Source organism: Podarcis raffonei, chromosome 4 (genome assembly GCF_027172205.1).
Source record: "Podarcis raffonei isolate rPodRaf1 chromosome 4, rPodRaf1.pri, whole genome shotgun sequence".
NCBI classification, from domain to species: domain Eukaryota; kingdom Metazoa; phylum Chordata; class Lepidosauria; order Squamata; family Lacertidae; genus Podarcis; species Podarcis raffonei.
The window spans coordinates 61,257,467-61,284,661 of record NC_070605.1 but is presented as its reverse complement, the minus strand read 5'-3'; the positions used below and the strand labels follow the sequence as shown (position 1 = coordinate 61,284,661).

At 41.2% G+C, this 27,195-nt stretch overlaps 1 protein-coding gene across 2 annotated transcripts; it reads right to left on the bottom strand.

Annotated features, from left to right (window-relative positions):
* TMEM47 (transmembrane protein 47) lies at positions 1–26,879 on the bottom strand. Of its 2 annotated transcripts, XM_053386961.1 has the most exons (4): positions 25,861–26,879; positions 7,378–7,518; positions 6,393–6,552; positions 825–911 (listed from the first exon to the last, which is right to left on the bottom strand). In XM_053386961.1, exons 1-3 carry the CDS (start codon positions 26,084–26,086, stop codon positions 6,419–6,421), a joined length of 501 nt encoding a protein of 166 aa, XP_053242936.1. In that variant the 5' UTR covers positions 26,087–26,879; the 3' UTR covers positions 825–911; positions 6,393–6,418. The 2 variants fall into 2 exon arrangements, with proteins under 2 accessions (XP_053242935.1, XP_053242936.1); XM_053386960.1 differs by lacking the exon at positions 6,393–6,552 and having other exon boundaries at positions 1–911; positions 25,861–26,810.
* Positions 26,880–27,195: the final 316 nt, after the last annotated feature.

Here is a 27,195-nt window from a genome sequence, read left to right as displayed (position 1 = left end):
TCTCATGCATGTATTCTCTTCTTTTTATTCTCTCACGGGAGTCGACAGATTCAGTGTCCTTCTCTGCTTATACTTGGTTACAGCCGAGACACAAAGTCCAACCACATAATTAGAAGAATGCGCTCCAAGTTTTGACTTCCTGATATACCACAGCTGGCTGGAAAATGTGGATTGCCAAATGTACAAACTTGTGTTGTCAGGAAATAGCAGATTAATATGTACTTTCAACTATGTTCACTTTTCTCAGCATCCAATCATTTAGAAGTTTGTTTCAGCAAAAGTCCCAATGCACCAATACAACATAGTGGTGTAACTCAGTGACCAATAGAGAATTTGAATCATGTATAATACAAAGGAGCTTCTACTTAGGCCAGTTACTCCCTTGCAGGCTACAGCAAATGCAGGTGCCATATTTTCATTCCAGCTTGTTTCTCATGACGACTGCTGCCACCTTCGTCCTCGAGTGGTACTGATCTTTGCTTACCAAAGGTAATGTATCAGTAGCTTATAGCATTTGCCAATGTACTGATGAACAGGTGTGATTTTTGCCATTCTTTTAAAGGGGTGTTTAAAAAGTTAATTGCAAGAGTTGTAGCCCAAAGTAAAGGCTGATAAATCAACAGGGCAGACTGCTGGACAATCTACAAAAGTTCTAAAAACACAGAGTTAGAAAAAACAGGACAATCCTTATATTATTTCTTCTTCGTCTTCTGCTTTTTAAAGTAGCTCCCTTTAATAGTAGTCTTCATAGTTCTTAGGGTTTAGGCAATACAGTATGGCACCCCCAAATGAAAATATAGTTGCACCCCAAGCTAGTCCATAGCCCCAGTTGAACTCATGGTATATTCTCAAATTGACCGTTTCGATGAACTTGATTGGATACAGGACGAGACTGCACACCTGAAGAACCACTGGGGAAAAGAGAAAAGGGGGGAAAGGTCAAATACGAGGCTTCATCCATTTTCTTAGAATAAATAAAATGCTAAAACACTAATCCTTTGGTGGAGTTTTTGGTGTACACTAAGAGCATACTACATACAGGCAACTCCCAACTTAACGCACATTTGGCTCATGTGCAACCATGTATATGTGTGTGCCAGGAAATAAATAAATACCAGTAATTCGTTTCAAACCTGGAATAGCTGGAGAGAGTTAGAGAGTCCTCATGGCTCATGAGGAGACCCTCCCTGGAGCCTGAAGAGGATGTCAGTAAGGGTGGATGAAGCCCTGAATAGACCGGAGGCACAGCAGGGTTTTTTTAAGGCTGCTCAGTCTCCCTGCCTAACAGCTGGTGTGTGCGGTAAAACAGCAGCAGCAGTAGTAGCTGCTGCTTTTCCACTCATCCTCCAGCCTTCAGCCAGGCCCAGAGCTTCAATACTGGTTGGTCTGGATTGGAGAGAGAGGGTGTTTAAAGGGGACTCAGGCTTCCAGAACGGAACCCCCACATTAAGTGGAGATTTGCCTGCATTTAGAAATGCAATCTTGATTTCCTGCCTGAACTGTACCACTTTCAAAGTGCAATCTTGATATAAGAACAATCTTGGCATGAAACTTTCTTAAAAAAAACACCACACTTCTGAGAAATAGAAAAGGTTAGAACCCTGTCAGTAGCATACTCCTGATTTATTTAGGGCAGCTGTATGGTTCTAGTACTTTGAATTGGCTTGGGAATAAATTGGCAGCCGGTGCAGTCAGACGAGGGTTGGTGTTATGTGCTCAAACTGCCTTTCCCTGGTGAGCAACCTGGTCACTGAATTCTGCACCAGCTGAAGTTTCTGAACCATTTTCAGAGGCAGCACCACATATAATGCATTGCAGTAATCTAACCTAGAAGTTCCTGGAGGATAGACAACAGAAGTTAGGCTATCCCTGTCCAGACAGGGGTGTAGCTGGGCCACCAGCAGATGGAAGGCACTCTGTGCCAATCTGTGCACTTCACTGGCTCCCAGCCTGGACAAGGTGGGATTCTTTGGTCATTTGTTTGCTTTATTAAGAATGTTTATACCCTGTCTTTCCTCAACAAGCTCAAGGGGGCTAACGGCGTAAGCTACAACTGTAACTTAGTTTTACAAACTGTTGTTAAACAGCAATCAACACTATAAAACAACAGGAGGAAGAAGATGAAACAAATAGCCATAGAAATAGTATCCTGACAGCAATTAAAAAGTACTAGAAAAAGAAAAGAACCACTTATGGCTCACAAATCTTCCTTTAAGTGTTATGTGTATGAGAGAAAACATTCAGCTATGGTTTCCTTCATCTTCCAGGTGAACTGATATGATCCAGTAAGCACTGTAGCTGCTGATGTTTCTAAACCTGAATTTAGCTTCCAATTTATGGGCATAATGCTATTGGAAATTCTCTGAAACAAGTCCTGTTGAAATGACAGAACTAGCACAAAAGCACAGTGGCAGTCATTTCAATTCACATAAAACCGCATTTGTTTCAATAAACCTTGCACAGCATTCCTGGTGGAATGTGCAGTCCATGTAAAATATATTTAATCTAAAATTTATTGAGTCCACGCTCTGGTAACCTTCAGGTTAGACTACTGTAACGTACTATATTTAGCCCACAGAGAATATGGCAATCTAAATATAATCCTATGTATATAGACACATATTTCTGGAACAGGGCAATGGCCTGATATTTCAGGGTTCTGAAGAATAAGCCATATCAATTATCCTTTTCCCTTTACTGCAGATCAGACTTTCTTTGCAATAACAGAAGAACACAGGTGACTAAGCTAATGGCTTCTATAAATAGATCATAAAAGAGTGGGAAAAATAAAGTAGGGGATGATGAAGATAGATAATTTAGGAAAGCTCATTTATAATTATATGACTCGATGTAATAAAGAATATCATTTATCAACTAATTACAACAGAATTCATTTGGAATTGCACATTAAAAATACATATAACCTCCAATTAATATCTTACATTCCTGACACAGCCATATTCTTACCTTCCACACAGTGCAATAAAGCTTCCTAATAATTTGTAACATTCAAATATTTGTTTTGAACAGTAAGTACTCAATAAGAAATAGCCTTGATGTCACTGATTATTACCAAAGCAACGTTGTGCAGTCAAAATTTTATCAGGTCTATGTAACTGTCTGAAAGGCAAAAGTTAAACAAAGTCTATGTACCTGCACAAGTAGTAATAAGATGCCATAAGTAGAGCATTGGCTGACAATGCCAGCTGACATGACTATGGTTACAATTATGAATTAGATCCTATGGCAAAGGTACCAAGTGTGCATTAGATTATACCAGGAAGCCCTCTCTAACCCTGTAATGCAGAGGTGGCAGGGGCAGAGGAAGGGGATGTGGTCCGCCCCGGGTGTCACCACTGAGGGGGGTGACAAAATTCTGGGTGGCACTCTCCTGGGAGAGACATGGTAGCTTGGGCATGTGCAGGCTCCACACTGCCCAAACGGTCCGCCTGCTGCCTCCCGCCCCCCAGCTGTAGGGCAGCAGAGTGGGAGGAGGCAGGCAGACTCTGGAGGCCCCGCGGTGCACCCCACCTCTATGGGTGGCTCGCCCCACCCCTGGGCGCACTGCCCCAGGTGCCCGAGCGGCTTCCTCTGCCGCTGAGGGGTGAAGGATCTTTTTGGCTCCACAGGCCATATCCTTATCAGAATTGGCTTCGCAGGCCAAATTCAATAGATGGGCAGGGCTGCCCACCTGTCAAAATCCCTTGTATGGCTTTGCAAATCTCCCTAGCTCCCCTTTAACCCCTGACATTAGAGAGTTCAAAGTGAGAATGGGAAGACTTGTGCAGGCTTTAAGACAGCCCCTGTGCTCCTGTATGAACATCTCAGGTCTTTTTATTTTTGCAAAGAAGGAGCCACCCTCCTTCTCCTTTAAACATTGGAGCAAATCGCCTCTCCCGCTGCTCTCAACATCCGTTCCACAGGATCCATGTCCACTTTATCCTTTTTCTTCTTGGCTTGTAACATATACCCATGAAAGGTTAGCAGCCTTGGTCTGGATTTGGACCCCTGTTGACTTGAAAGGAACAGTGGTATAGTCCCTGTCTTTAGATCCTGCAGATCTTGCCAATTATAGGTAGGCGTACAATACTTGATACTTGAGTGGGTGGTTGCTGAACAACTGCAGAGTTCTTGCAAATGCGGAATGGGTATTAAGTGGCACCTGTAGTAGTGCCAATTTTGCTGATCGAAACAGTCAAGATAACTGTGAGCTGAGAGCTTGTTGGCCCCTGGGTGAGAACCTGGAGGCTGAGGGGGGGTGTGAGAAGCAAAATGAATTGATATTGCGTATATATATATTAGTAATTTTTAATAATGTAACATCTTTATTTTTTAACATTTTCTTTAAGTTGTCAGATGCTGCTTTTTTGTATGCTGCATACACACACACACACACACATATATATATATATACACACACACACATAAATATATACATAATCATAATTGCTTTATTACTTAATATCAATAATCAAAACTTGGTTCAATTGGTATAGAATGCCTGACTATTGTTAGGTGCAGGCTGGTGTGATTGTTTTACACCTCATTTAACACATCTTCATGAATCACCTGTTAGTTTCTGGACTCAACTCAAGCTACTGGTTTAAATGGTCTGAGCACTGGCACTGAGCACTGAGCCAGCAAGTGCCTTATCTCATGTCATTCCAAACAAATTTTGCGTGCCTTGCCCCATAATTCCCAAACAAACATCAAGATCTTCTAATGAGTCGTCCCTGCTATATGATCCATACTTGGGCAGCTAAAGCAGGATTCTGTAGTGGAGAAATGTCCTTTGTCAGTTGTCTTTCATTGTATCCTTTTTTTGGAACATCTTCACTCCACCAAATTGTTAATTTATGTGTATGTTCTTTTGCTGTTTTATTTGAGTGTGGTTTAAGTTTTATAGCGTGCTTAAAGTGCTATTTTGATTGTATGGGAATCTTGTGTTCTCAAATGTGCTGTATTGCATGCTGGGGGCAGAGAGAAGTTGGCATTGCAACAACAGGAGCACAAACATTTCTTCTTGCCAAATAGAGCATTATTCCCCCCTGCCCTGTGCTGCCCTAGGGGTTCTCCCAACCCCTCAGAGCTGAGGGGGAGCAGGGAGTTTAGGGATGAGAGGGGGAAGCCCTGGTGCATTAGTGGGACTCCTTGTGCTGGCTATTGCAAGCACAGCTAATCAGTTGAATCTGGCCCATGCGTTTTATATTGAATATAATTTGTTCATCTAGGCTGAGATCTAGTGGCTTCCATATTATTGTGGAATTACACAGAAGGCAACTACTAGAAGTGGATAGAAAAAATAATAATAGAAAAAGGAAGCCTAGAAGACATTTTTTTAAATAAAAAAAGCAATTTAAAACTCATTTTTAGTAAACCATTCTGTTGCCAGCACTGTGTCAATTATGCTAGATAAAAACAATATATTTCATTAATCTATTTTGCTAATTTCTTTGACGACTCATTGAGATATAGAATTCTGGTAGCCTAAACTCATGTGCCCTCTGCTAAACTACAGTGGTTTAACTAAAATAATGGAAACAGCAGGGGGCAGTAGGATACTTCCCCTTATCACTATTTCAATTCTTGAAATACTAAGGACCTATCTTTCCACCTCCTTGTAAATGGATTTTTAAAATCCATCTAGCAGAGAAGATGGCCTTGTCATTCTCTCCATTATGGGATATCATACAGGCTTACTGTTTCAGTTCCAGCACAGATATGATTGACAGAATGGAGGGATGCTGTGCCTGGAAAACTTCAGGGAGAAAAAACTGTTACTGGCTAACCCAAAGGACACTGAAGTGCATACCAAGTGGTGATTTCAATGCAGATAGTATGCACTGCATTATCCTTTGGGCTGATCTGTTTATGTGGGTCTTTCTTAAAAGTATTTCTGAGCACAAATTCTTTCCTTTGAAGCTTTGCAAAATAAAATAAAGGCTTTACAACGTGATGGCTGTTACAAAAAGTAAATCTGACACAATGAAATTGATTCTTCCTGTGAAGCATGGGGAAGATATAAACACCTTTCAGTTTAAACCTATTTATTTTCATACAGATGGTTTTGAGAGCTAGTACTTAAGGGACTTTTACAATCAAATATTTGAAAAGAATAGCATTAAGCTGAAAGAAAGAAAGAAAGAAAGAAAGAAAGAAAGAAAGAAAGAAAGAAACCATCAACACCATCAAAAGTTGCTGCATATAGGCTGCAACTTTTTCATTAAACATAGTGGGATTTATTATCACTTAAACATAAATAATTTGCACTGTTAATGGCTCTGTACTTACAAAGGCCTGGAATGTGGACAGTGATGATTACCCTATATTAAATTTCAAAATGCAACACTACTAGGTTAAATACCAATAGACTTCTTGCAAAAGTAATGCACCTCTGTCATATAACAGGATATAGAGTTCATTTGCTCAAGTAGCTGGACTGTGGGTTGTTGAATAGTTGACAGCTCCATGCAGTCCTGTTCATGGATTCTTCATACGGTAGATTATTGTTATTAATATCCCACCTTTTCCCCCGACCGGGACTCAAGGTGGCTTACAGATAAAATAGAAAAAGTAAAAACAGAAAAGATAGTAATTTAAAAAGCAGTTAAACACTAATAGAATTAAAACATTAAAAAAGATATATTTTAAAATACAGGTAATAATAATAAGGGGGGAAAGGAGCAGGAAACCCAGCCAGATGGGCAGGGTACTATTACTATTACTATTGTTGTTGTTGTTGTTATTCAGTAGAGACAGCCTATGATGAATTGCAGTGCAAACATGGGGAATGAGCAGTCGTCTCCATATTCATAAGTACAGTAAAAAAGTGAAGCTATGATTACAAATCTCCACACGTTCAACTTGGTTTGCGACAGATTTTCACCACACAGGTATGTACCCAACTGAATGGAAGAATTTGATAAGAATGAACTGACACTCTGATAATAACCCTTTAAATCACATCAATCTCATGACTATTTTCACATACCAGGGAATGAAAAAATTTGAAAAAGCCCAGTTTATGTAAAGAACCCCTGGATCACTTGATATTCTTGAGTTTTCAAATGAGAAATAAGGGATTGTTTTTTTAAAAATAGCATGATAATGCTTCAGAATGCAAGACAGGTTGAGTTAAGGCATCAATTACTGCACATGAATGCTTAGCTGTGAATGATTTGGCCATGGGTGCTAGAGATTCCTTGTCATGTAAGCAAAGGTTGATCATGCTGTATAATCAAGAACTTCTGAAATAACCTTGGGCAATGATCTGATTATTGGCTTACAATGCACAATGAGTCACTCTTTCTTGCACAAACGTAAAACTACAGCTAGGAAATTCTAGCATACTTCAGAGAACCAATCTGTTTGATTTACCTGCTGCAAACAGCATGACAGCAACTGGTCTGTAGAACCGCCTCCGGGATCCCACACAGATAGAAATTAATCCAACCAAGAAAGCTATAAGAATTATGGCGGCACCACCCAACAGCATAGAAAGTGTAGCGATCTGCCAGTCTGCAGAGAGAAGGAAACACAAATAATTGAAACTAGATAGTAACTCATATAAAAAGGATGTCTATGTAAAATGCAAAAACAAACCAAGACTCCAGTAAACACAGAAAGGTGGTATTCATAACAGAAAACACAATTGCATTCAGACTTTTAAAAATAGCTTTTCAGGACAGTTCTCTTAGTCAGATTTAAGATGCTATCTGTATGTATTCTATTTTAGGTACCAAAGGAAAAACTGCAAGATTCTGTGTAATGCAGATATTGGGTGCTTATAATATTGACCATTTATCTCTTCACCACTTTCCTATAGTAGTTAATGGGATTCCCCTTCCTTAATTTACAGCACAATCCTATGCATGTTTTCTCCCAGGGAAGTGTGGCAGAACTGTAGCTTTAGTTATAAAAGGTTTGCAATAGTGAGGAGCTCAATAAAACTTGGTATGACTAAAGTAGAATGGAAAAACTCATAGTAAAACCATCAGAGGGCTATTTGCAAATTAACACACTCAGGAGTGCCAGCTTGGCTTTGTGACCATGGGTGCCCAGGGCTGTGGGTGCCATGCGGCATGCATGGCCCTGGCACCAAACCTTTTCCATGCCTGGCCCCTGGGGAATTTTGTGGGTGCTTGGGCACCCAGGGCCCCAGGTAGCTGGCACCTATGAACGCACTTGAATTTCAACAGTTAGTTAGCTAGAGCTATTAATGGCCCAATAATCCTAAGGTGCATTTGAATGATGGGTGGAACATAAATACACCAAAATAAATGATACTTCTGATTGAAAACATTTCTGTTGTTTCAGATATACTAGTCCAGGCTACAATTTATATTTATTTTAAAGATTTATAGCCTGTTATTCATTGGCACAAATATCAGGGTAGGATACAACATAAAAAAACACAAGCAAGCAAAGTTCAAGTCAGCTAAACAGAGAAGGCTAAAACGGACACTCATTCAAAACCTAAAAATAGGAACTACTTCACTTGGCACCAAAATGACAACCATGTCAGACGACGTGCAAGGGGAGGGCATCCCACAGAGAAAAATCCATCTTGTTTCACCACCAAATGAATCTCCTCTAACAGTGGAATGCAAAGAAGAGCCCCAGCGGCTAATCTTAAAACATTCAGGGCCACAGTTCAACAGTATGTGGAGACCATTTATAATATAAAATATCATTAGTCAGCTATTTTGCAAGAAAATAGGAGCACAGGGGAACTGAATCCATTCTTTCAGGCCCTGCAGTTGGATCCTGGTGGTGGGAAGGGCTGTAGCTCACTGGAAGCACATGCTTTCCATGCAAAAAGTCCCACATTCTCCAGGTCGAGATGGAAAAGTCTCTTGTTTGAAGTCTTGGAGATCTACAGCCAGTCAGCAGCAACAATACTGCACTAGATAGGCCAATGATCTTAGTTGAGATTCCTGCACTAGGGGCTGAACTAGATGGCTTCAGGGTCCCTTCCAACTCTATGATTTTATGATCACTTACACACAGCTAAAAATATAGCTGCCCCCATGTGTACATTGGGGGCAGTCATCTTTTTCTCTTGTTAACTACCCAGGAAGGGGTACTCTGTCATACCATACTACATCTTCCAGTAGCTTTTTAGTGAAATGTGTTCAATCAGTGCAGGAAGACCACTTGCTAAATGGTCTTTAAAAGAATGGAAAAATGTCAGGAAGGACTTTGGACGTACTTATAATTTTATTTTATTTTTTAAGTGTAGGGATTTTTCTTCCTAGGTTGACTTAGGATGGGACACCACTGGCTTCTTTGCCTCACTCAGAAAAATGTATTTGGTGAGCCTAGGTAAAAACAATTTGCAACAAATTAGACTACAGGATTTTGTGCTTTGTGTAGACAAAAGTTTTTTTATACTGTATAACTTTGGGAACTTAGTTTGCATGCTCTCCAATCCCACAGTTGTATTAATTTTAAAACAGGACTTCTCCGCAAAAGAAATAGGGCATTATGTTATATAATTGATGGCACAAAATCAGGTTAAACACAATACACCAAATAATCTTGGGCTGAGATTTTCAAAGCCAATTTAATGAGTGTGGTGAATTAAAATCCCCCAGCTAATTTAGAATTTCTTAATGCAAGAGTTCTAAAGGCTCTTCAAGCTAATGAAATGTAGCAAGAGCTGAGGCAAGGGTAGAGCTGCTCTCAAATTCAAGAGCAAATTCTGTCACACATGTGTATAATATTTATTTTACTTTAGAAAGAGAACTGTAGGTAGTTGAATGTTTTATGCAACCCCCCCCACCCAAAACACTCAACACACCAGAACAGAACAGTACTGTACTGTTAAACAGAGAGATGTAAGTAATTGAAGGCTTATGAAAGAATTCAACAAAACTTTCTTTGGTTCAAACAAGTCCTATTTGGATGCTCAAGTTAACATCACATGAGGGACCCTGCACCAGCCACTTCCCAACACTATACAAATGTTTGGGAGGAAGTCTGCAGCAGGGCAGCATAACCAAAAGCAAGTAGGGTGTCTCTTGTGACCTCAAACTCTGGGTGCTTAGTCTGTAATCACTTTAGGATGGGGGGGGGGGGAGGGCTTGGCAAGAGTTTCTAAAAGGTATGAAAATGAGCCATGCATAAGATTTAACTTAATTCTATATGTGAAGCTGTAATGGAAGTGTGGATAATTGCATAGTGATACATTCATTGTGGTCAATTTTTATTACAACTGGAGTGGAGAAAATTACCTAGCACATTATATCAATACCACACTGTTAATACATGAATACAAGTTTTAAATAGAAAGAAACAAGCCACTACCTTTGACACGTGATAGTCTTACATAAACAGATATAGATCCCCCAACTCCCCCACTCAAAAAAGAAAAGAAAAGAAAGAAAAGCATATTGAATGAAATCATGGTAGGAGGAACATATGGTGAATTTGTGATAGCCAGTTCACGGATAAATGATTAATCACTATACCTTTGTTTAAGAGTCAATTCTCTAGTATCCCATTGAATGAAATGGACTTTTTCACACCTGCTTGGAAGAAAAGTCCTCAGTCAAATCACTGTACTCCTAACCTTCATGGACAGTGTTGGAAACAACACATTGATCCCCAGTCTCTAGCTAGCATTGGGGAGGGGCCTGCCTGAGTCATAATGGTAGGGGTGCATTTAGTGAAAATGACCCTGCTCTCCTGCCTCATAACTGACTGGCAAAATAGGTCTACAGCAGCACAGGAATGCAATGCATATGTAATGTATACTGAGTAAGGTCACTGCATGCAGGCCACTTTTCCTGTGGCAGCTGATTTAAACTATCTTCACACTGTGTCCCTTTGTGGACCTACAGGCTCTTTTTTGTAGTTTTGTGGCAGTACAATGAGTTACCGGTAATACACAAGAGTGTATCACGCATACCACTCCTAACTATGGATTGCTGGCTCAGATAGAACAGATCTAGTTTATGTCACAATTAACTTTCTTTTATTCTTTTAATTTATTTTTTCCTTGTTCTTCAGCTAGGGAACCTTAGAGCAGATAACGAAAGATTTAAAAATACAATAAAACAACATTAAAACTGCAGACTATAAAACAGCTTTTGAAATAAATTAGTGACAGCTTGGTTGAAATGCAATAGAAAACTACAATATGGAAAATGCCTGAGCAAAGAAAAATGTTACACCTGACTCTGAAATGACATCAAATTTGACATGAGGAAAGTCTATCTGGGGAGAGAGCTCTAAAACTTAATAAAGGTACTGGTTCTAGGTCACTATCTGCTTCATCTCTCATGGCAGATGCACTCAAAGGAGAGTCTCATGGAAAGATTTCAGTGTCCTGGCACAAGACAGTCCTTGTAGCCTTTAAATGTAAGAACCAGCACTCTGAATGGTGCCTTGAAGTAGATTGGGAGCCAATACTGTTATTTAAGACTGGCAAGATCTGTTCCAAATACCCAGTTTCAAGTCTGCACTCTAACAACTGTTTTGCACCAACTGAACCTTCTGGGAAGTCTTCAAATGCATGTACGCTAATCGCCAACAGGAACTGCTCTGCAACTGCTGTTACCATTTATACTCACAACAGCCATGTAAGATAGATGAATTAAAAAGGCAGAACTAATTCATTTTTATACAAATCCAAAGAAATTATGATCCAGTTATTAATGGGACCTAAATTAGTCACAACGAACTTGTCCTATTGATTTCATAAGCACAGAATTCTCTGTATTTGGACCAATATATTTTTAGCACAAAGTTATGTAGGTTATCGGATGAAATTTAAGCATTGAATGTACAGCAATAGACTCTTGTTCCATTTGTTTCATTATCCAATAAGATCACAACTAACTGTACATCTGATAAGCTTCCTAAACTGGGCTGAATGGTGGCATTGCAATATAATGGGAGTTTGTGGTGAAGCCAACAGTCTTCCCAAGGGTTCAGGAGTAACTCAGTAACACACACTTCATTATGTTAAAGCAGATTAAACAGGAGATTGTTACATCCATACACAGTGAGTTTACAATCCCTGATTCAGTTTCAAAATTTCAGAGCAAGTGGTTTTAATAGCTACATTTTGACCACACTGAAGCATCAGAGCCCTACAAAGCAAACTGTCTGCTTTACAAATATTTACAAGAACTTGTTTCAAACTTCAGAAACACAGATTCTCATTGCTGTCACTGATAACTCTCTAAACATGTAGGCAATCCCAATGTAAGAAATATATAAATCTGTTTTTGTGCTATGAAGCAGATTGAAGCCACTAATGTTTAGAAGCTGTGTACATAAAGGACTCACTCAGATGGCCATTCCTTAGCGTAAGACACTATGACCCTTTTGTGAAAAGGCCCATGTGAATTAACAGGGCAGCAGGTCTGTGTTGTTCACACCCCTAGGGTTGCACAGCTCCTTGGCTTTGTCCCTGATATCCACACAATAAATGGAAAATTTTGACCAATGGGTCTAATTAGCCAACCCCAGTTGGCCCATGAATCTGCTTTGGCCATACTGTGCCCACCTGCCCTATGCATGGTATCACATGTAATGTAATGTGTGGAGTAAGTGAAGATGCTTCTGGGCCAAAGGGACTTGCACAGTGTTCCACAACAACCAGATGATCACTGATGCAGACATAAACAGGTTATCATGGGACATCATTATGATGGATAGTTGGGCAAACACAGCCACCTGTCAAGCCAGAGGGGATAGGAAAGATAAGGTTCTGGCCCACAGACCACATTCAGTTCCCCACTTCACGTTTACATGTTTGGATCTTTACAGACGGGGAGCAATCCGACCCTAAAGCGCAGGTACTGCTGCATGGGCCTACTGCCCCTTTAACTGGGAAGAGACATTGTGTTTAACATATGAAGGGACTTTTCTGAGATGACATTCCCCCAAACATCAACATATGGTAAGATCATCCAGGAAATTAGTATTTGGGCTGGATTCCTGACCTGTCAGTAAGCCCCACTGAACCCAATGGGAAATTAGACATGCATAGGATTCCATTGCCAGTGACTTAAAAAAAATATATCTGCCGGTTATGTGAAGAAAATATTTTGCTGGTTAAAAAAAGGGGGTGACATAGGTCTGATCTGTTTTAAAATGCAGTCACAGCCTGATTCTGTACATCACTACCCAGTGTGATTTTCACAGTTGAACATAGTAGTTATTACATCACTTGTCAGACTTTCCAGCACACTCGAGTATACAAACCTTTGCAATTTAAAATATAATGCTGCTTTAGTACCAGACCAAAATATAATTTTTAGAACTATTTCTATTGATCTTCTATGTTTCAGCAGAAGATGATTTCTTGGGTAAATACATTTTCACACTAAGTGGTTGAATCTAAAGTATAATAACACTAAGAAGCATAAGTTCAATGGAAGTGTACTTATGATGCTTCAATTCTTACCTAGAATGAGAAAATGTCGTCGTCCCCTGTATGGAACTACAAATAAGACATGATGATCTATGGCAGCTATTTCAAAAAACTGATGCAAACCTAGTTAATTCTTTTGGATAGCCACAAATGCTTTAAGCCGAGAAATGGAGAACTAGCATGGCCAAAGGTTGGGGTGATGGAAGTTAGAGGCCAACAACATCTGGACTGTGATGGCCATCAGCTTGAATGGCTTTAAAATAGGATTAGACAAATCATGGAGGATACGGTTGTCACTGGCTACAAGCCCTACCTTCACTGTCAGAGGCTGTATGCTTCTGAATAACAATGGCTGGAAACCACAGGAGGGAAGAGTGCTGTTATGCTTAGGTCCTGCTTGTGGGTTTCCCATAGGCATCTGGTCAGCCATTATGGGAACAGGATGCTGGACTAGGTGGGCCAATAGTCAGATCCAGCAGGCTCTTATATTCTTATGGAAGGCCACAGTTTTCTCACTCTTGTTTTATGCAATATCTGTCTTCTCATTGTGCAGTTCACTTACATGGGATAAATTGGGAGAGGCGAAAGTATCTTTTTTGTGACAGTATCGTGTCAATGAACAATCATTATTTTTCTAGTTAGGATTCAGAAGTGTAGCCAGGCAGGCTCAGAAAATACTGTGGTATCCTTGAAAATAATTCATCACCACCACCACCGAAGAAATTCCCCTGCAAAAGGGTTTTATTGCAACACCTTAACACTGCCTGCAATCCTCCTGAATGGCATCATACAGGTATAAAATAGTATCACCATCTTCAGACACTGAATTACAACAACTTAAAGTAGAACAGTAAAATTAAAAGAATGTTTCACATGATGTACAACAAATTTATTATCATGCTTGCAGAAGGGTAATCAAATTTCCTGAGCGAGGTCAGTATTTGGGGGATAGGAAGAAAGGAAATATTTCATCCCCTTGTACCAAAATTTCAGACCTTCTTTCCCTTTCTCATGCCACTATATCCACCTCATGTCAGTAAAACAGTTGCCCATTCTCTCCTTAACAGGATAAAAGAGTATTCACAGTGATGTTGGTGGCTATAACAACCTCAGTGATTCCCCATTGTGGTGTCATGTTTTGTACGATTAGATTCTCCAAGTGCAAAACAAAAAGGCTTGGTTCACACAAAACACTAAGGCAAGTTAACCATTAGTCGCTCCCTCAGACATTCATGGATTGTTTCTCCAAACTTTGATTTGTTTCCCAGCTGCTCTTGCCTTGTGCCTTTGTACTTTGGTGAGAATTTGAGGTCGATGCTGGATTCACATGCAATGCTAAGTCATAGTAAGAATAGCCAAGGTTTGTAAGCAAACAGTACATGACTTCCCATTATGCTGGCAGTAAACAAACCATAGGTAAGCTGCTGGAGTGTGTTCAATAAACCTCCATGCTATATTGAACTTCCACAACAAATCAGTTTAATCTAAGCAAAATATCACAATATCCTACCTTTCACCTCACACGCTACTTCTGTATCAGAGTGTTATTAGAATTTAAACATTCATGCTGTTGTTTCTTACTTCTTTGTGCACTTCTGCACAGGCAATAGAAACATCCACTTTCCACAGCTTCTTTAGGAGGAAGGGGGATATAAAATGAAACAATAATAATAATGCCTCCTTCTGCACCTCTTTGTTACTGCCCTCTACCAATCGCCTCCTTAGACAAAAAGCTGAAAGTAACTAGATAACTGTCATTTAAGAGAAGGCTGACAATTAAACCATATTAATATACCCAAAGTAAAAACACACAACTGTACTATGTAAATACTCTAAAATCTGAGCCACTCTTTATTCTCAGAAAGTGGAGTGGGACACTGTGTTTCTCCTATAATACAGTATAGAAGGAACAAATCAAGAAAACCCAAACCATTATATAAAAGTTTGGAAACTTCAAGCGACACAGCATGCATTATTTTCACTGCTGCCTTGTGTGTTCATATGGGAGTCTGTTGAGGTAGTATAATAATGTGTGGAGGGAAAGGCACTTTTTATTTGGGAGCCAACTTTAAGCAACAGCTGTTTTCTTTGATAGCCAAAGCCCAGTATCTTTCCCCAGGCTCAGCCAATAAGAATACTGAAGGTGTGGATCACTGTAGCCCTACCTAAACCCCTCAATTCTATTCTTTGTCAGCTGTCTTTGGCTGTCACACTTTGTTGCTCCTGCCTTTCCACCAGTGATGTGGGCCTGAGGAAAACATCTCCTCTGAACTGGGTATTTGTATGGGGAGAAAACACTGCATTAGCAACAATGCAAATATCATGCCTGATGCAAACTCATTAATGATGACTTTTGTCCCCAGCAGATGTGATTTGCTTTAAAAACAAAAAACAAAACCCTGCATATTAAATGCAAAGCCACATTTAATATCACATCTAGTTTGGCCCTTATAACTGTGGGGAGTATCAATTCCATAGACAAGTTTTCCTATCATTGCACTGAATGAAGGCATTTTGGGTCAACTTTATTCATGCCTTAGTAACTTCCATGATCTCTTTCAGCTATTTAGTTTTATCTCATTGATTTCATGTGTTGTGTTTGTCTGCCCTCCAGCTCTTCCCCTCTCCTCTGATTTGCTGCTTCTTTTTCTTGTTACTGTGCCTCTATTTTCATAGTTACTGCTCTTGAAAATCAACAGTAGCCACATTTCAAAATATTCAACATAAATAGTTTCTGTCAAAATTTTATTTTTACTTGTCTTAAATAACATTTTATTTATTTCCAAGTGTCATAACTAGGCATCGGGCAAACCAAGCATCATAACCAAAGTGGCACTTGAACTGTGTACAATAGATACAATGCATGGATATATCCTCTTTGCACACACTGGCCTCACAAGCTAGAGAGCTGAATCTTGAGAAAGTTGCAGGATAAGTTGGCCATACACTTTTGGCAAAGCCCCTCACCAAAGACTTATGAGTAAACTTAGCCATGGGGATAAGAGAACAGGTCCTCTTATAGACTGGAAATGGATTAAAGAACAGGAAGCAGACAGAAGGAATAAATGGATAGTTCTCACAAGATAAGGTGTAATAAGTTGGATTCCCCAAGGGTCTATATTGGGTTTTAACTTGCTCATTAATGACTTTTAGTTAGGGGTGAGCAGTGAGGTGGATGAGTTTACTGACAGCACTGAATTATTCATGGGTAAAAACAAAAAGGGATTGGAAAGAGCACCAAAAGGTTTTATCCAAACCGGATAAATGGACAATAACATAGCAAACACACATTAATAGAAGTATAAACTGACGCACACTGGGACAAAAAATACACTGATGGGGTCTGAACTGGCAGTGACTGACTAGGAAAGGGATCTTAGAGGTGTGGTGGAGAGCTCAGTGAAAATGATCACCAAGCATACAGCTTCTGTGAAAATGGTTAATTCCATATTAGGGATCATTAAAGAAAGGATTAAAAATAAAACTGCCTGTATTGTAATGCCTTTATACAAATCTATGGTATGAGCCCACCTCAAATACCATGTACTGTTCTGCTCACCTCATCCTAAAAATAATATTGTAGAACTAGAAAAAGTGAAGGGGGACAGCAGTCGTTACTATCAGGAGGCTGGAGCAGTTCCCTTTTGACACATGGTTGCAACATTTGGAACTTCTTATTTAATTAAGGGGACATATGATAAAGGTGTAGAAATTATTCATGGTGTTGAAGAATGTGGACAAAGGTATGTTTTTATCCCTGTCACATAGTGCTAGAACTTGGGGTCATCCAATGAAGCTGGGTAGTGAGTGAAAGTTAAACTATAGAATTCTCTACCATAAAATATTGTTATCTTGTGCTCTGTAGCATATGCAGTTCTTTCTAGTTCTCTAGCACAGAAGAAATTGGAGAACGGTTCAGCAAGTGGTCATTCTCATTAATTCCAATGGAAGAGAGCTGGCCATGTGGGCTCACTTTTCCACTGAAGTGTATAAAGTGCTAACTTTGGTTGGTTTGTCTCCTAACTTTCTATACTCTCCATTTCTCCATCGGAGTCAGTAGTGATATGTTGACAGCACTAAACTGAAGGGGCTCCTGTGGAATGCCACCTGTTACTGTTTCTCATTTTGACAGTGATCCAATAATTACTATTCCTTATATCAGTGCTTTTTTTCAGGGGAATTCAAGGGTACGGAGTACCAGCACCTTGTTGTTGTTGTTAAAAAGTGTGGCACTTATTGTAACAATTTCATGGTGAGTACCAGCATCTATTTTTCTAGGAAAAAACACTGCCTTATATTAACTGAAGAAGTCAATATTCCCTAAGCTAGCACCTACCTCCTCCCACTGATTATGAATATGAATCCTACCGCATCATCTTTTGCAACTGAGTATGAGTCAAGGTTACAGTCCACTTGATTCTAAATATAAACCTCATAAAATATTTAGACTACTTATATTATCACTAGCAGTAAAAGCATCCTTTAAATTCCGGAAGCCCAATTAAAAATATTTAAAGGAGAAGCAGGCATTAAAATTTTAAATGCTGCAATATACAAAAGCAGTAACAGCAAGATAAATTGGTTTAGGATACACTTCACTGAAGATTTCTTCCATGCTTAGAATAAAACAAAACTGAATACAACAGTTGACTTATACATGATATGGTCCAAGCACAAACTTCCCAGAAAGATCTAGAAGAGTTATGAGAGACACAGAGAAAGGGGCTATAACTCAGTGGAAGGCCCAAGCCTATCCCTGGCATCTTCACATAGGGCTGGAAAAATGCTCATTTGAAACGTGGAAGAGCCACTGTCTGACAGTCTGCATTTATTCCTGATGTGTCTAAAACACAAGATGGGTGTGTAGCCTTTTCACCATAAGTTAATTAAGGTAACCAGCACAGCTATGTCTATCCTCTAAAAACTGACCAATGGGGATTTTATTGGTTTGGGGTTGGGGCTCACTTATGTTCTTTTTCTGGGAGATCTTAAAGCACATGTGTCTGTTGCTCTGTTTGCTTTTTCCTCCCTTTTCTAGGCCACTCTCCATATATTCCATCAGTATTTTCTCCCTGATTTGGGTGACATCTCAGGCATGATAAGGAACCTTTGCTCACTTGATTCTTAAGGTGCAAGAACACGAAGAGGCAGTTAGTAAGCTGTGGAAGCTGCTCCCTGACATCCCATTCCTGTGTGTGTAAGTGTCTCTTCACAGGACCAAGTGATAATGTGCACACTCACAACTAGATCATAATCAAAGAAACATGGGTGCTGTGTTTCTTTCCTGATATTGTGTTGGCACACAATGCTAAAGGCAAATGAGCAACCTTTCCTAGAAGTGCAATCCTATATACAGACTTCCTGGAAGCAATCCACATTTGGCTTACTTCTATGTAGACACCTATAGGACTACCCTGCAAGATGCACAAAGATTTCAAGTGGACCTGACTCTAGCTCTTCTTTGACTAGAGGCAAGTACAGGCATTGATGCTGCTGACTACATAAGGAAATGCATGGTACTGGTGAAACATTGCTATAGTGCTGGTGATGTGACCCTATGGAGCATAGGAACATGCACTGACCTTTTCATTCCTAGACAGGGATCCAGTGTGGTGCAGGGGTTAAAGTGCTGGACTGGACCCAGGTTTCAAGTCCCCACTCAGCCATGAAGCTCACTGAAGCTAACCTACCCCACAGAGTTGTTGTCAAGATAAATTGGGAACCATGTACGCCACCCTTACCTCCTTGGAGATACATGTAATAAATGAATGAATGGAATACAAATGATGGCATACTTTTGCCATACAGAAACATTCTTCTTATGAACTGGCCACTATGGCGGTTGTGGAACAGGTGCAGAAATACAAGGCTTGGACAAACTAGACCCCATCTTGCCACCTGCAATTCATATTTAATGCATTTCAGAATAATCCGGTTGGGAACGAATGAGCACAACCCAGAACAACTTTAATGGCAGCAGTGCTTATACAAAGCCACAGTGGTTTTGCCACACTTGCAAGGAACAGAACAATGCTTTACCTGTGGTGGCACTGTTCCTTTATTTTATTCATAGTCTGGAACATTAATAAAATCAGGTCATGCATTATCTGGGCAGGTTACCAAGGAGCCGGATGGAGCCCTCAAAACACCTAACTTTGATTCAAAGATTTTCAGGTGAAATATTAACAAAGCACAGATGCATGTGAAGTAGTGATCAACGCTCACATTGCTGCATGCAGTTACCCTTAACCACTTATTTAATGTGGGCGACCGTAGTGTTGATGCACCTTTTCCTTTAAGAACATAAGATGAGCCTGGTAGATCAGGCCAATGCCTATTTGGCAGGGCATCCTGTTGTCACGGTGGCTGACCAGATGCCTGTGTGCAGCCTGCAATCAGGACATGACTGCAAGCACACTTGGCCACCTGCAGTTTCCAGCAACTGGTATTCAGAGTCCTAATGCCTATGACAGTGGACAAAGAACAGCATAATGGCTAGTAACTGCTGATAGCCTTGTCCTCCATGAATTTATCTAATCCTCTTTTAAAGTCGCCCATGTTTGTCCATGACTTTGCCATCTGTCTAGGGGTATGTGGCTGACAGGTGGGCGCTTCTTGTGGTTCCTTCAATGGGCTTGGTCCCCCACATGGTGGTGCATGACAGGGCTTTCTCTGATGTGGTCCCTGACTTTAGAAGTCGCCTCCTCTGGAAGTCCAAATAATGGAGACTCTTATGGGCTTCTGCTGGCAGGTAAAGATAACATGGGCTTTTGGAGCTAACCAGCAACCACTAGTGACCCTATTACTATTCATGCTTTATGCTGTTACCCTATTACTATTTTGTTAAATGTATTGTTTCAACATTTGTTTTTATTTTATTTTTTGCTTATTTTGTGTGTATGTGCATGTGAAACCACTCTGAGATCGCACTGAAGTGATGAAACGCGATCTACAAATCTGTAGAAATTAATAAACAATACATTGGTACCTCTGGTTACGAACACTTCTGGTTATGAACGCTTCAGGTTACGAGCTCCGCTAACCCGGAAGTAGCTGCTCCTGGTTGCAAACTTTGCCCCAGGATGTGAACGGAAATTGCGCGCCAGAGGCGCGCTTGCAGCAGAAGGCCCCATTAGTGAAAGCGTGCCTCAGGATGAGAACAGTTTCAGCTTAAGAATGGACCTCCAGAACAAATTAAGTTCATAACCAGAGGTACCACTATACTATAGAATCCATTGAACTGGATAAGGATTTCTGAATTGGAAGTATCAGAAATGTTGATGTGCTTGCTTTTTAAAATCTGATTTTGCACATTTCTATCCAATTCCTCAAAGTAACTACTATCTATTTAGTGGTATGGCTGCCGGTGAGGACCATTTAGACACCCCCAGTTGCTGCATGCCTTGCCAGCAGGGAAGAAAAGATTTAGAAGAATCATGGAATCGTAGAATTGTAGAGCTGGAAGGGACCGTGAGGGTCATCTAGTCCACCCCTGCAATACAGGAATACGCAGGTGGCTCTTAAGGGGATTGAACCTGCAACCTTGGTGTTATCAGCACCACACTCTATGTAGATTAGCCTTCCTGGATTGCAGAAGGAAGCATCTTGAACTTGTTCAAAATGGGGAGGGGTTCCACCATAGATGCAAGGATGCTGTAAAGATTTGCATTCTTATACAATATATCACAATTACTCCTTTGTGGAAAAGAGGGTACATTCTGGAAAGCTTTAAAATAAAGCCTTCTTTAAAATCCATCTTCTAGTTACATTTCAGAGTAAGACATGAATTTGCCTTTTATACAGCTTGTTGGCCATGGAGTCTGTAAAACTTTGTATGTTAACAATTGCTTTTTCCATTCTGCTTAGCTATTATTTTTCAGTTTTAAGAAAACATTTCCAGGAAGGCAGGGAAGAACAGTGTGTTGTGACTATCAGTCTTGCTGAGCTATTTGCAAATATCCATCACTATCAACTCAGTTAAAGCCATGATCTACATATTCCCAGGAGGAAGCTGCTTTTGAGCTGTCAATTCCACTTGGAACAGCTGCTCTCATGCAAAATAAGCAGACACACAAACTATGACTGTTAAAACATAGGTTAGTTAGTAGATAATAGATTTAAAATGGGATATTGCAATATTTCGGTAAAGTTAGATTTCACTTCATTTCCTCATCCAAAACAAAGAACAAATCCCCAGAAGCTATCAATTCAACTTTATCTTTTAAAATAACAGTTCGATTGGGCTGAATTTTGGATCCCCAATATTCTAAATGCAATGTGAAAATAAAGGAGTAATTAATTTGCATTACATTTTTAACAATACATTGAAAAATCCTAGATGAAACTAGTAAGTATTTAGTCCTATGGATTCCCAAAAGTTATAAGGAACACATTTGAATTCTGCTGTATAAACATTATGTTTCACCAGAGAGAACAATAATATCCTGTAAAGAAGAAAGCTTTATAATGTTTGTTTATGTTTTTCTCAGTGTAATATTATTTTGATGATTCAGACTCCCAAAAGGCTTTTTTTGTATAAATGCATGTGTATGTGCTTAAGTGAAAATACACATTGTCTAGAAAGACCATATCTCAAAGTGCCACTTAATTTTGCCAATACTACAAAGGTAGTATGCCTGATCTGTAATAAACAACATAGTATGTCAAGCATAATTCAGCATCATACGATTCTACAGCAAAGGTTTTGAAAACCTAATGCAGTGTGCAATACATGTGGGCTACATTCTTCACACACTAAATGCCATACGAAAATACAATATGCATGCACTTACACATAGCTCTGATGTAAGAATAAGCCATGTTGCTATTTTAAATGACCTAATCTACATCAAAACAACAATGTCAGACTTCCAAGCTATGACTCTTCACAATTTTACTTCCATGTAGCTCCAGAGAAATCAACAGGGCTGCCCGGGAGTCTGGGATCTTAGCTGAAATCTACCAACTTATTTTAAAATGCCATGATCAAAACATGCATTTTTTAAATTAAATCATCTGCACAAATGGGGGACAACTGCATGTCTAGTTTATTATCAGGCAAATTTAATATGGATGGATGCCTCCTGAAATATTTAAAATATATACACAGCCCTCTCTCCCACTTTGGTATTAGCAGTGTTAGCAGAAACATGCTGATGCTCAGTTAGTGTTACAGCTATATAGCACATTATATAGTTAACAAGGGATATGCTGGCCGTTAGCAAAACTGGACAAAGAGACTGTTTTCTGGTAATTGCTCAGAGGATGTTCCTTGCTGCAGATACAACCAAACGTGCCCTCTCTGAGAGCAGTCAGGACCTAAAGTCTAATTAAGACAAAGGTTTTTAATTAAACCCTGGATATGCTTTAGCAGGCTCCGGTGTGTGGCTGCCCTTGATTGTGCCACTTGAGGTGCTCTCCTTCAAGGGACAATGAAGCAAATGTTTTAAGACGGCAGGGGGAGATGCCTTGTGCCTCTGGCTCCTTCTCTTTCTCCAGTGACAATGCTCTTTGCCCTGGTGCCATAATTAAAAAGTCTTCCTAAAGGAAGCTCTTTCTGCTTATTTCCAGTATACCCCAATTATTTTAACCTTAAAAGCCTTGCCTGCAATGAGACAGAATAGGGATACTTTGTTTTACGTAGAAGAAAAAAGGCTAAGTTCTTAACAACAAAGGGCTATTGTGAATGTAGAACAAATCACACTATAGACTTAGGACCCAATCCATTACTCACCCAATGCAATGAGGGCCTTTTGCCAGCTTGTGCAAAGGATTTGTTTGTATCAAAGGACAAACATTTGCGCATATGTATGTCTGTGTAAACAGTGCACATTCTCATATTTCAGAAAAGCTTTCAAAGCTTGCCTCTATACCCAGATACAATTAAAGGAAAGGTCTTGCTTAAAATAGCCTCAGTAGTCATTCCCAGCAGCTTGTAAAACATGGAAAACTATTTTAAACAAACCGAAAAAAACAGTAAAGCTTAGTCTATGACTTCATAGAATGGGAGAGCCTTGAAATTTCCTGAAGGAGCAGGAAGGCATTCAGGAAGACACAACAACAACTACCTGCTCTTCCCATTCATTTATTGTTCAAAAATGCAATGACAAGCCTTCAGCTCACATCCAACCCATTCCCCTCACTCACACTTCTATAGGAAAAATCTAAAAAGGGAGATGTCTGCCAGATGCAAATGGAGATTGCTTAGCAGTCCTCTAATGCTGATCTGTGCACTATTTAACCTTCCTAATCCCTCATACTTTGGAAGGTAAGGAAATAAAGTAAAACCAGCTGAACTGAAACTTGGTCCCCCACTTTCCACCTCCACCCAATTCATCTGAAAAGTCTTTATGCAATCAAGGGATATCATTTTAGAAGACAGAGAAAGGGGCAAAAGGATTCCTGTTGCTAAGGAGACACATCAAGTCAAAGCTGACATTCCTACATAAATTTCAGGGGGTGGGGTGGGAGGGGAGAAGAGATTTTTTAAAAATACAGCTCTGTTACAAAGTTTGTTTAGACTCCCTGGTAACAGCGCAAAGAAGCAATTATTTAAAAAATAAAGTAAAAATGATTTACTTTACATGACACAATTGACAGCAAACCTCACCCAACACCAAATCTTACTTGATGGAAGGATAAAAAGTACAAAATAAAAGAAAGGACCTCTGCTGCAGTTTTGAAGCAAAGATCTCCAAGAACATTTTTAAGAATTTTCAAAGAAACAAAGGTATGTAGCAAAATACACAGCAGGCAGTCAAACCAATAGGAAACCAATCTCTTATTGGACAATTTCTTAAAACACAAGGGTAATACATGATTCAAAACCAGATTTAGGGCTTAGTAAGTGAAGGCTACAGTTTAACTTGTAGATGTTTCCAACAGAGATTATAGAAGCAGCTGTGATACAGTGGAAAACAGAAGCAACTCTCACAAGAAGGATTTTTGCAGACTGAGCAAGCCACTTGATATGGGGATGGAGGGATGATTTTGAAACAATCTTGCTCATTTCAAGGGGCAATTTTTCCATTAGGGGGAGATATTATTTTGCTTACTGAAAGAAAAAATGAAACAGGATAAATGCCAATAAGGCCAACAAGATACAGTACATGGGGGAGGGGGGAAGAGGCTGAGAGTCAAAGCTGCATATGTTGCCTAGTGAAAGTTCTCATCAGGGACAGAGAAGGAGAAGAGCACAGGAAGAACAAAAAAGGGAAAGTGTCAGAATACAGTGGCAGGAGAGTGTTGCTTCTTATGTTGGTTACAGATTCAATGAACTGAAAGCCACAACTTTTTTTGTCAGCTTCAGCCTGAGGACTGGGAACTGGGTATAGGGTAAAATACTGATTTGAAGTTAAAAACAACAGCAAGATAATCCACAAACCACCTTCACACCACAACATGCAGGATTGAGGCTCTTTTCATGAACGAAATACGCCAATTCATTAAAAACAACAGGGCACATGATGCAAATACTTTGAAAATGCTATCCCTGTTTTCTAGCCCTTGCTGTATCCTGACTTCCAAGACAAGAGAAAAGGAGTGCATAATGCTGTATGTCTGTAGATGTAAATACTTAACTGCCTGCTTCACAGACACATCATTTAAACATATTGCTTCTCTGTCTACATGGGGCTATGAGGAGGAGGGACAGCTGGGGAAATAAGCAGGCAGACATAAAGAATAAATTCAGCATAAGCAAGAGGGAAAGGTAGAGGATTGGAACTTGGAATGGCAGACTTGAGACTGCAGCTCATGGGGTGCTGGGAAGGAAGGGCATTGGGGGCACGTATGATGGATTGATCATAACTAAAGCAGAATGTGGCATTTGGATTTGGGCAATGAGAAAGACTACCGGGGAGGATCTGAGATGAGGTGGGAGGAAAAAAGGAATAGGTTCAAATTAGGATGCAGGGATGGGTGTGCTGTGGTGTGAAGTCAGGTGGGATAGAAAAGTGGTCAGGGATGGAGAGGCGGGTTCCGCTGGGTCCAGGTGGGCAGCAGGAGGCAATGTGAGGGCAATGAGCAATGCCCTACGTGGGTAACAACGGACTGCCGACTCCGGATGATGGGACAAAAGAGGCGTTTTGAGAAGGAGATGCTACCGCTATGGAAGCAGAAGTGTTCAGGATAAGAAAAGGCGTTCTGTTAAGAGGTGGCGCTGATGGATCCTGGAGAGGAAAGAGGGGGCAAAGTGGGGGCAGAGGAGAAGTCCGGTGCTGCGGAGGAAAAGGCTAACCTGAGCGGGGGGGCGGGTAAGATGCGGGGGGGGGATGAGGGAAGGAGATGCTATTCTAGGGGCGGGATGGAGGGGGGGAAGCAGGGAGGACCCTCTCCGAAGAGATTTTGGGGGGCGCTGCTGCAATGGGTGGGGTCAGAGGGAGAAGCGCGGGACGGGGAGGGAACGGGGGGATTTCAAGTCAAGAAGAAGGCAGGGAAAAGGTGCCGGGCAGGTGCCCCCCCCTTTCTCTCACCGCTGTTCAAGGTAGTTATGCAGCGCCAGGTCTCCGGGTTGTTGAGTTTCTCGCAGGACTCCCACAGGGAGAGGTAAGACTGGTGGTCGGCCGTCACCCAGGCCGGGCTCAGTACGGCTCCCAGATCCAGACACAGCGCCAGGAAGATGCACACCAGCCCCACCAGCTTGAGCGGGGTCAGCACCGAGACGCGCACCTCCTCCATGCCGCTGCCGGAGGAAGCCATGGGCGAGCGGGGAAGCCGGCGCCCCTCGGCTAGCAGCGCCGAGCCAGGGGAGCGAGCGGACCTCGCTGCTGCTGCTGCTGTGGCTCCTGCCGCTCAGGTACGGACGAGGCAGGCGGGGAGGCGGCAGCTCCCTCCAGTCGCCACTTCTCGGCTCGCGCAGCCCGGCTCTCCCCAGCAGCACATCACTCCTCCCCTCTTCCCTCCCCCTGTCTGGGCAAGGGGCGGGAGGAGCTGCACGGGGGCCGGCGTCGAGCCGCTCCGCGCACGTCACTCGCAAGGCTCCCTCCAGGGAAAGAAGGCGGGAAAGGCTTTCGGCTGCCCCGGGCAGCGGCCAGCGCGCGCCCCTTTTCCCGCCCCAGCCCTTCCGCCGCGCATTCCTCGCCCTGGGGCGAGAGGAGGAGGAGGAGGCGGCGGCGGGTGGGGCGGGTCGCTCGCTCTCTGCGGCCTTTGTGGCGTCCGAGAGGCTTTTCAGAAAGACGAGCGCTTCCAAGCTTTCCTCTGGAGTTTTCTCCTCGGGCTCTAGCCCATAACAACAAACGGTTTTCAGACGGGGGAAAAAAGTTTTTTAAAACTTAGGTTTTCTAGGGATGTGTGCCCGTTCTTCTTGGCCACCTGCCATCTTCAGCTGCCTCTTGTTAGTCCCCCGTTCGCCGCCCCTTGCTTTGCTTTTGACGCAAACTCCCCGCGGGGGCTGCAAAGGTCCAGGACAAATCGAATAGAAAGCGGAGGACTGGCAGCCGCAAGCAGCCGGGCGGCGGAGGGATTTCTGGAGTGATGGGTCGATGGAGACGTGGTCCCTTTGTTCCTCAAGCCTCTCTTCGAAACCTGCTCCCTGCTTCCTTTATTTAGTGCTGAATAAATATCAAATACGAGTGCTGTAGAGCACTGTGTGGAGGGATAGTGGCATCTCATTCGCTACAGTGGGGTGAATGGGGAGCAAAGCCCATGAATTGAATTGCCATGCCTGGATTGGAGGGCTTTTATTTATGCATGAAAATATAATAACTAGGCTGGTGTGACAGCATTGTCTCTATAATGTCTTGAGACCAACCAACACCCCCTACAATAATGATAGTAACTTAATACAAAATGATACAATCAATAATGGA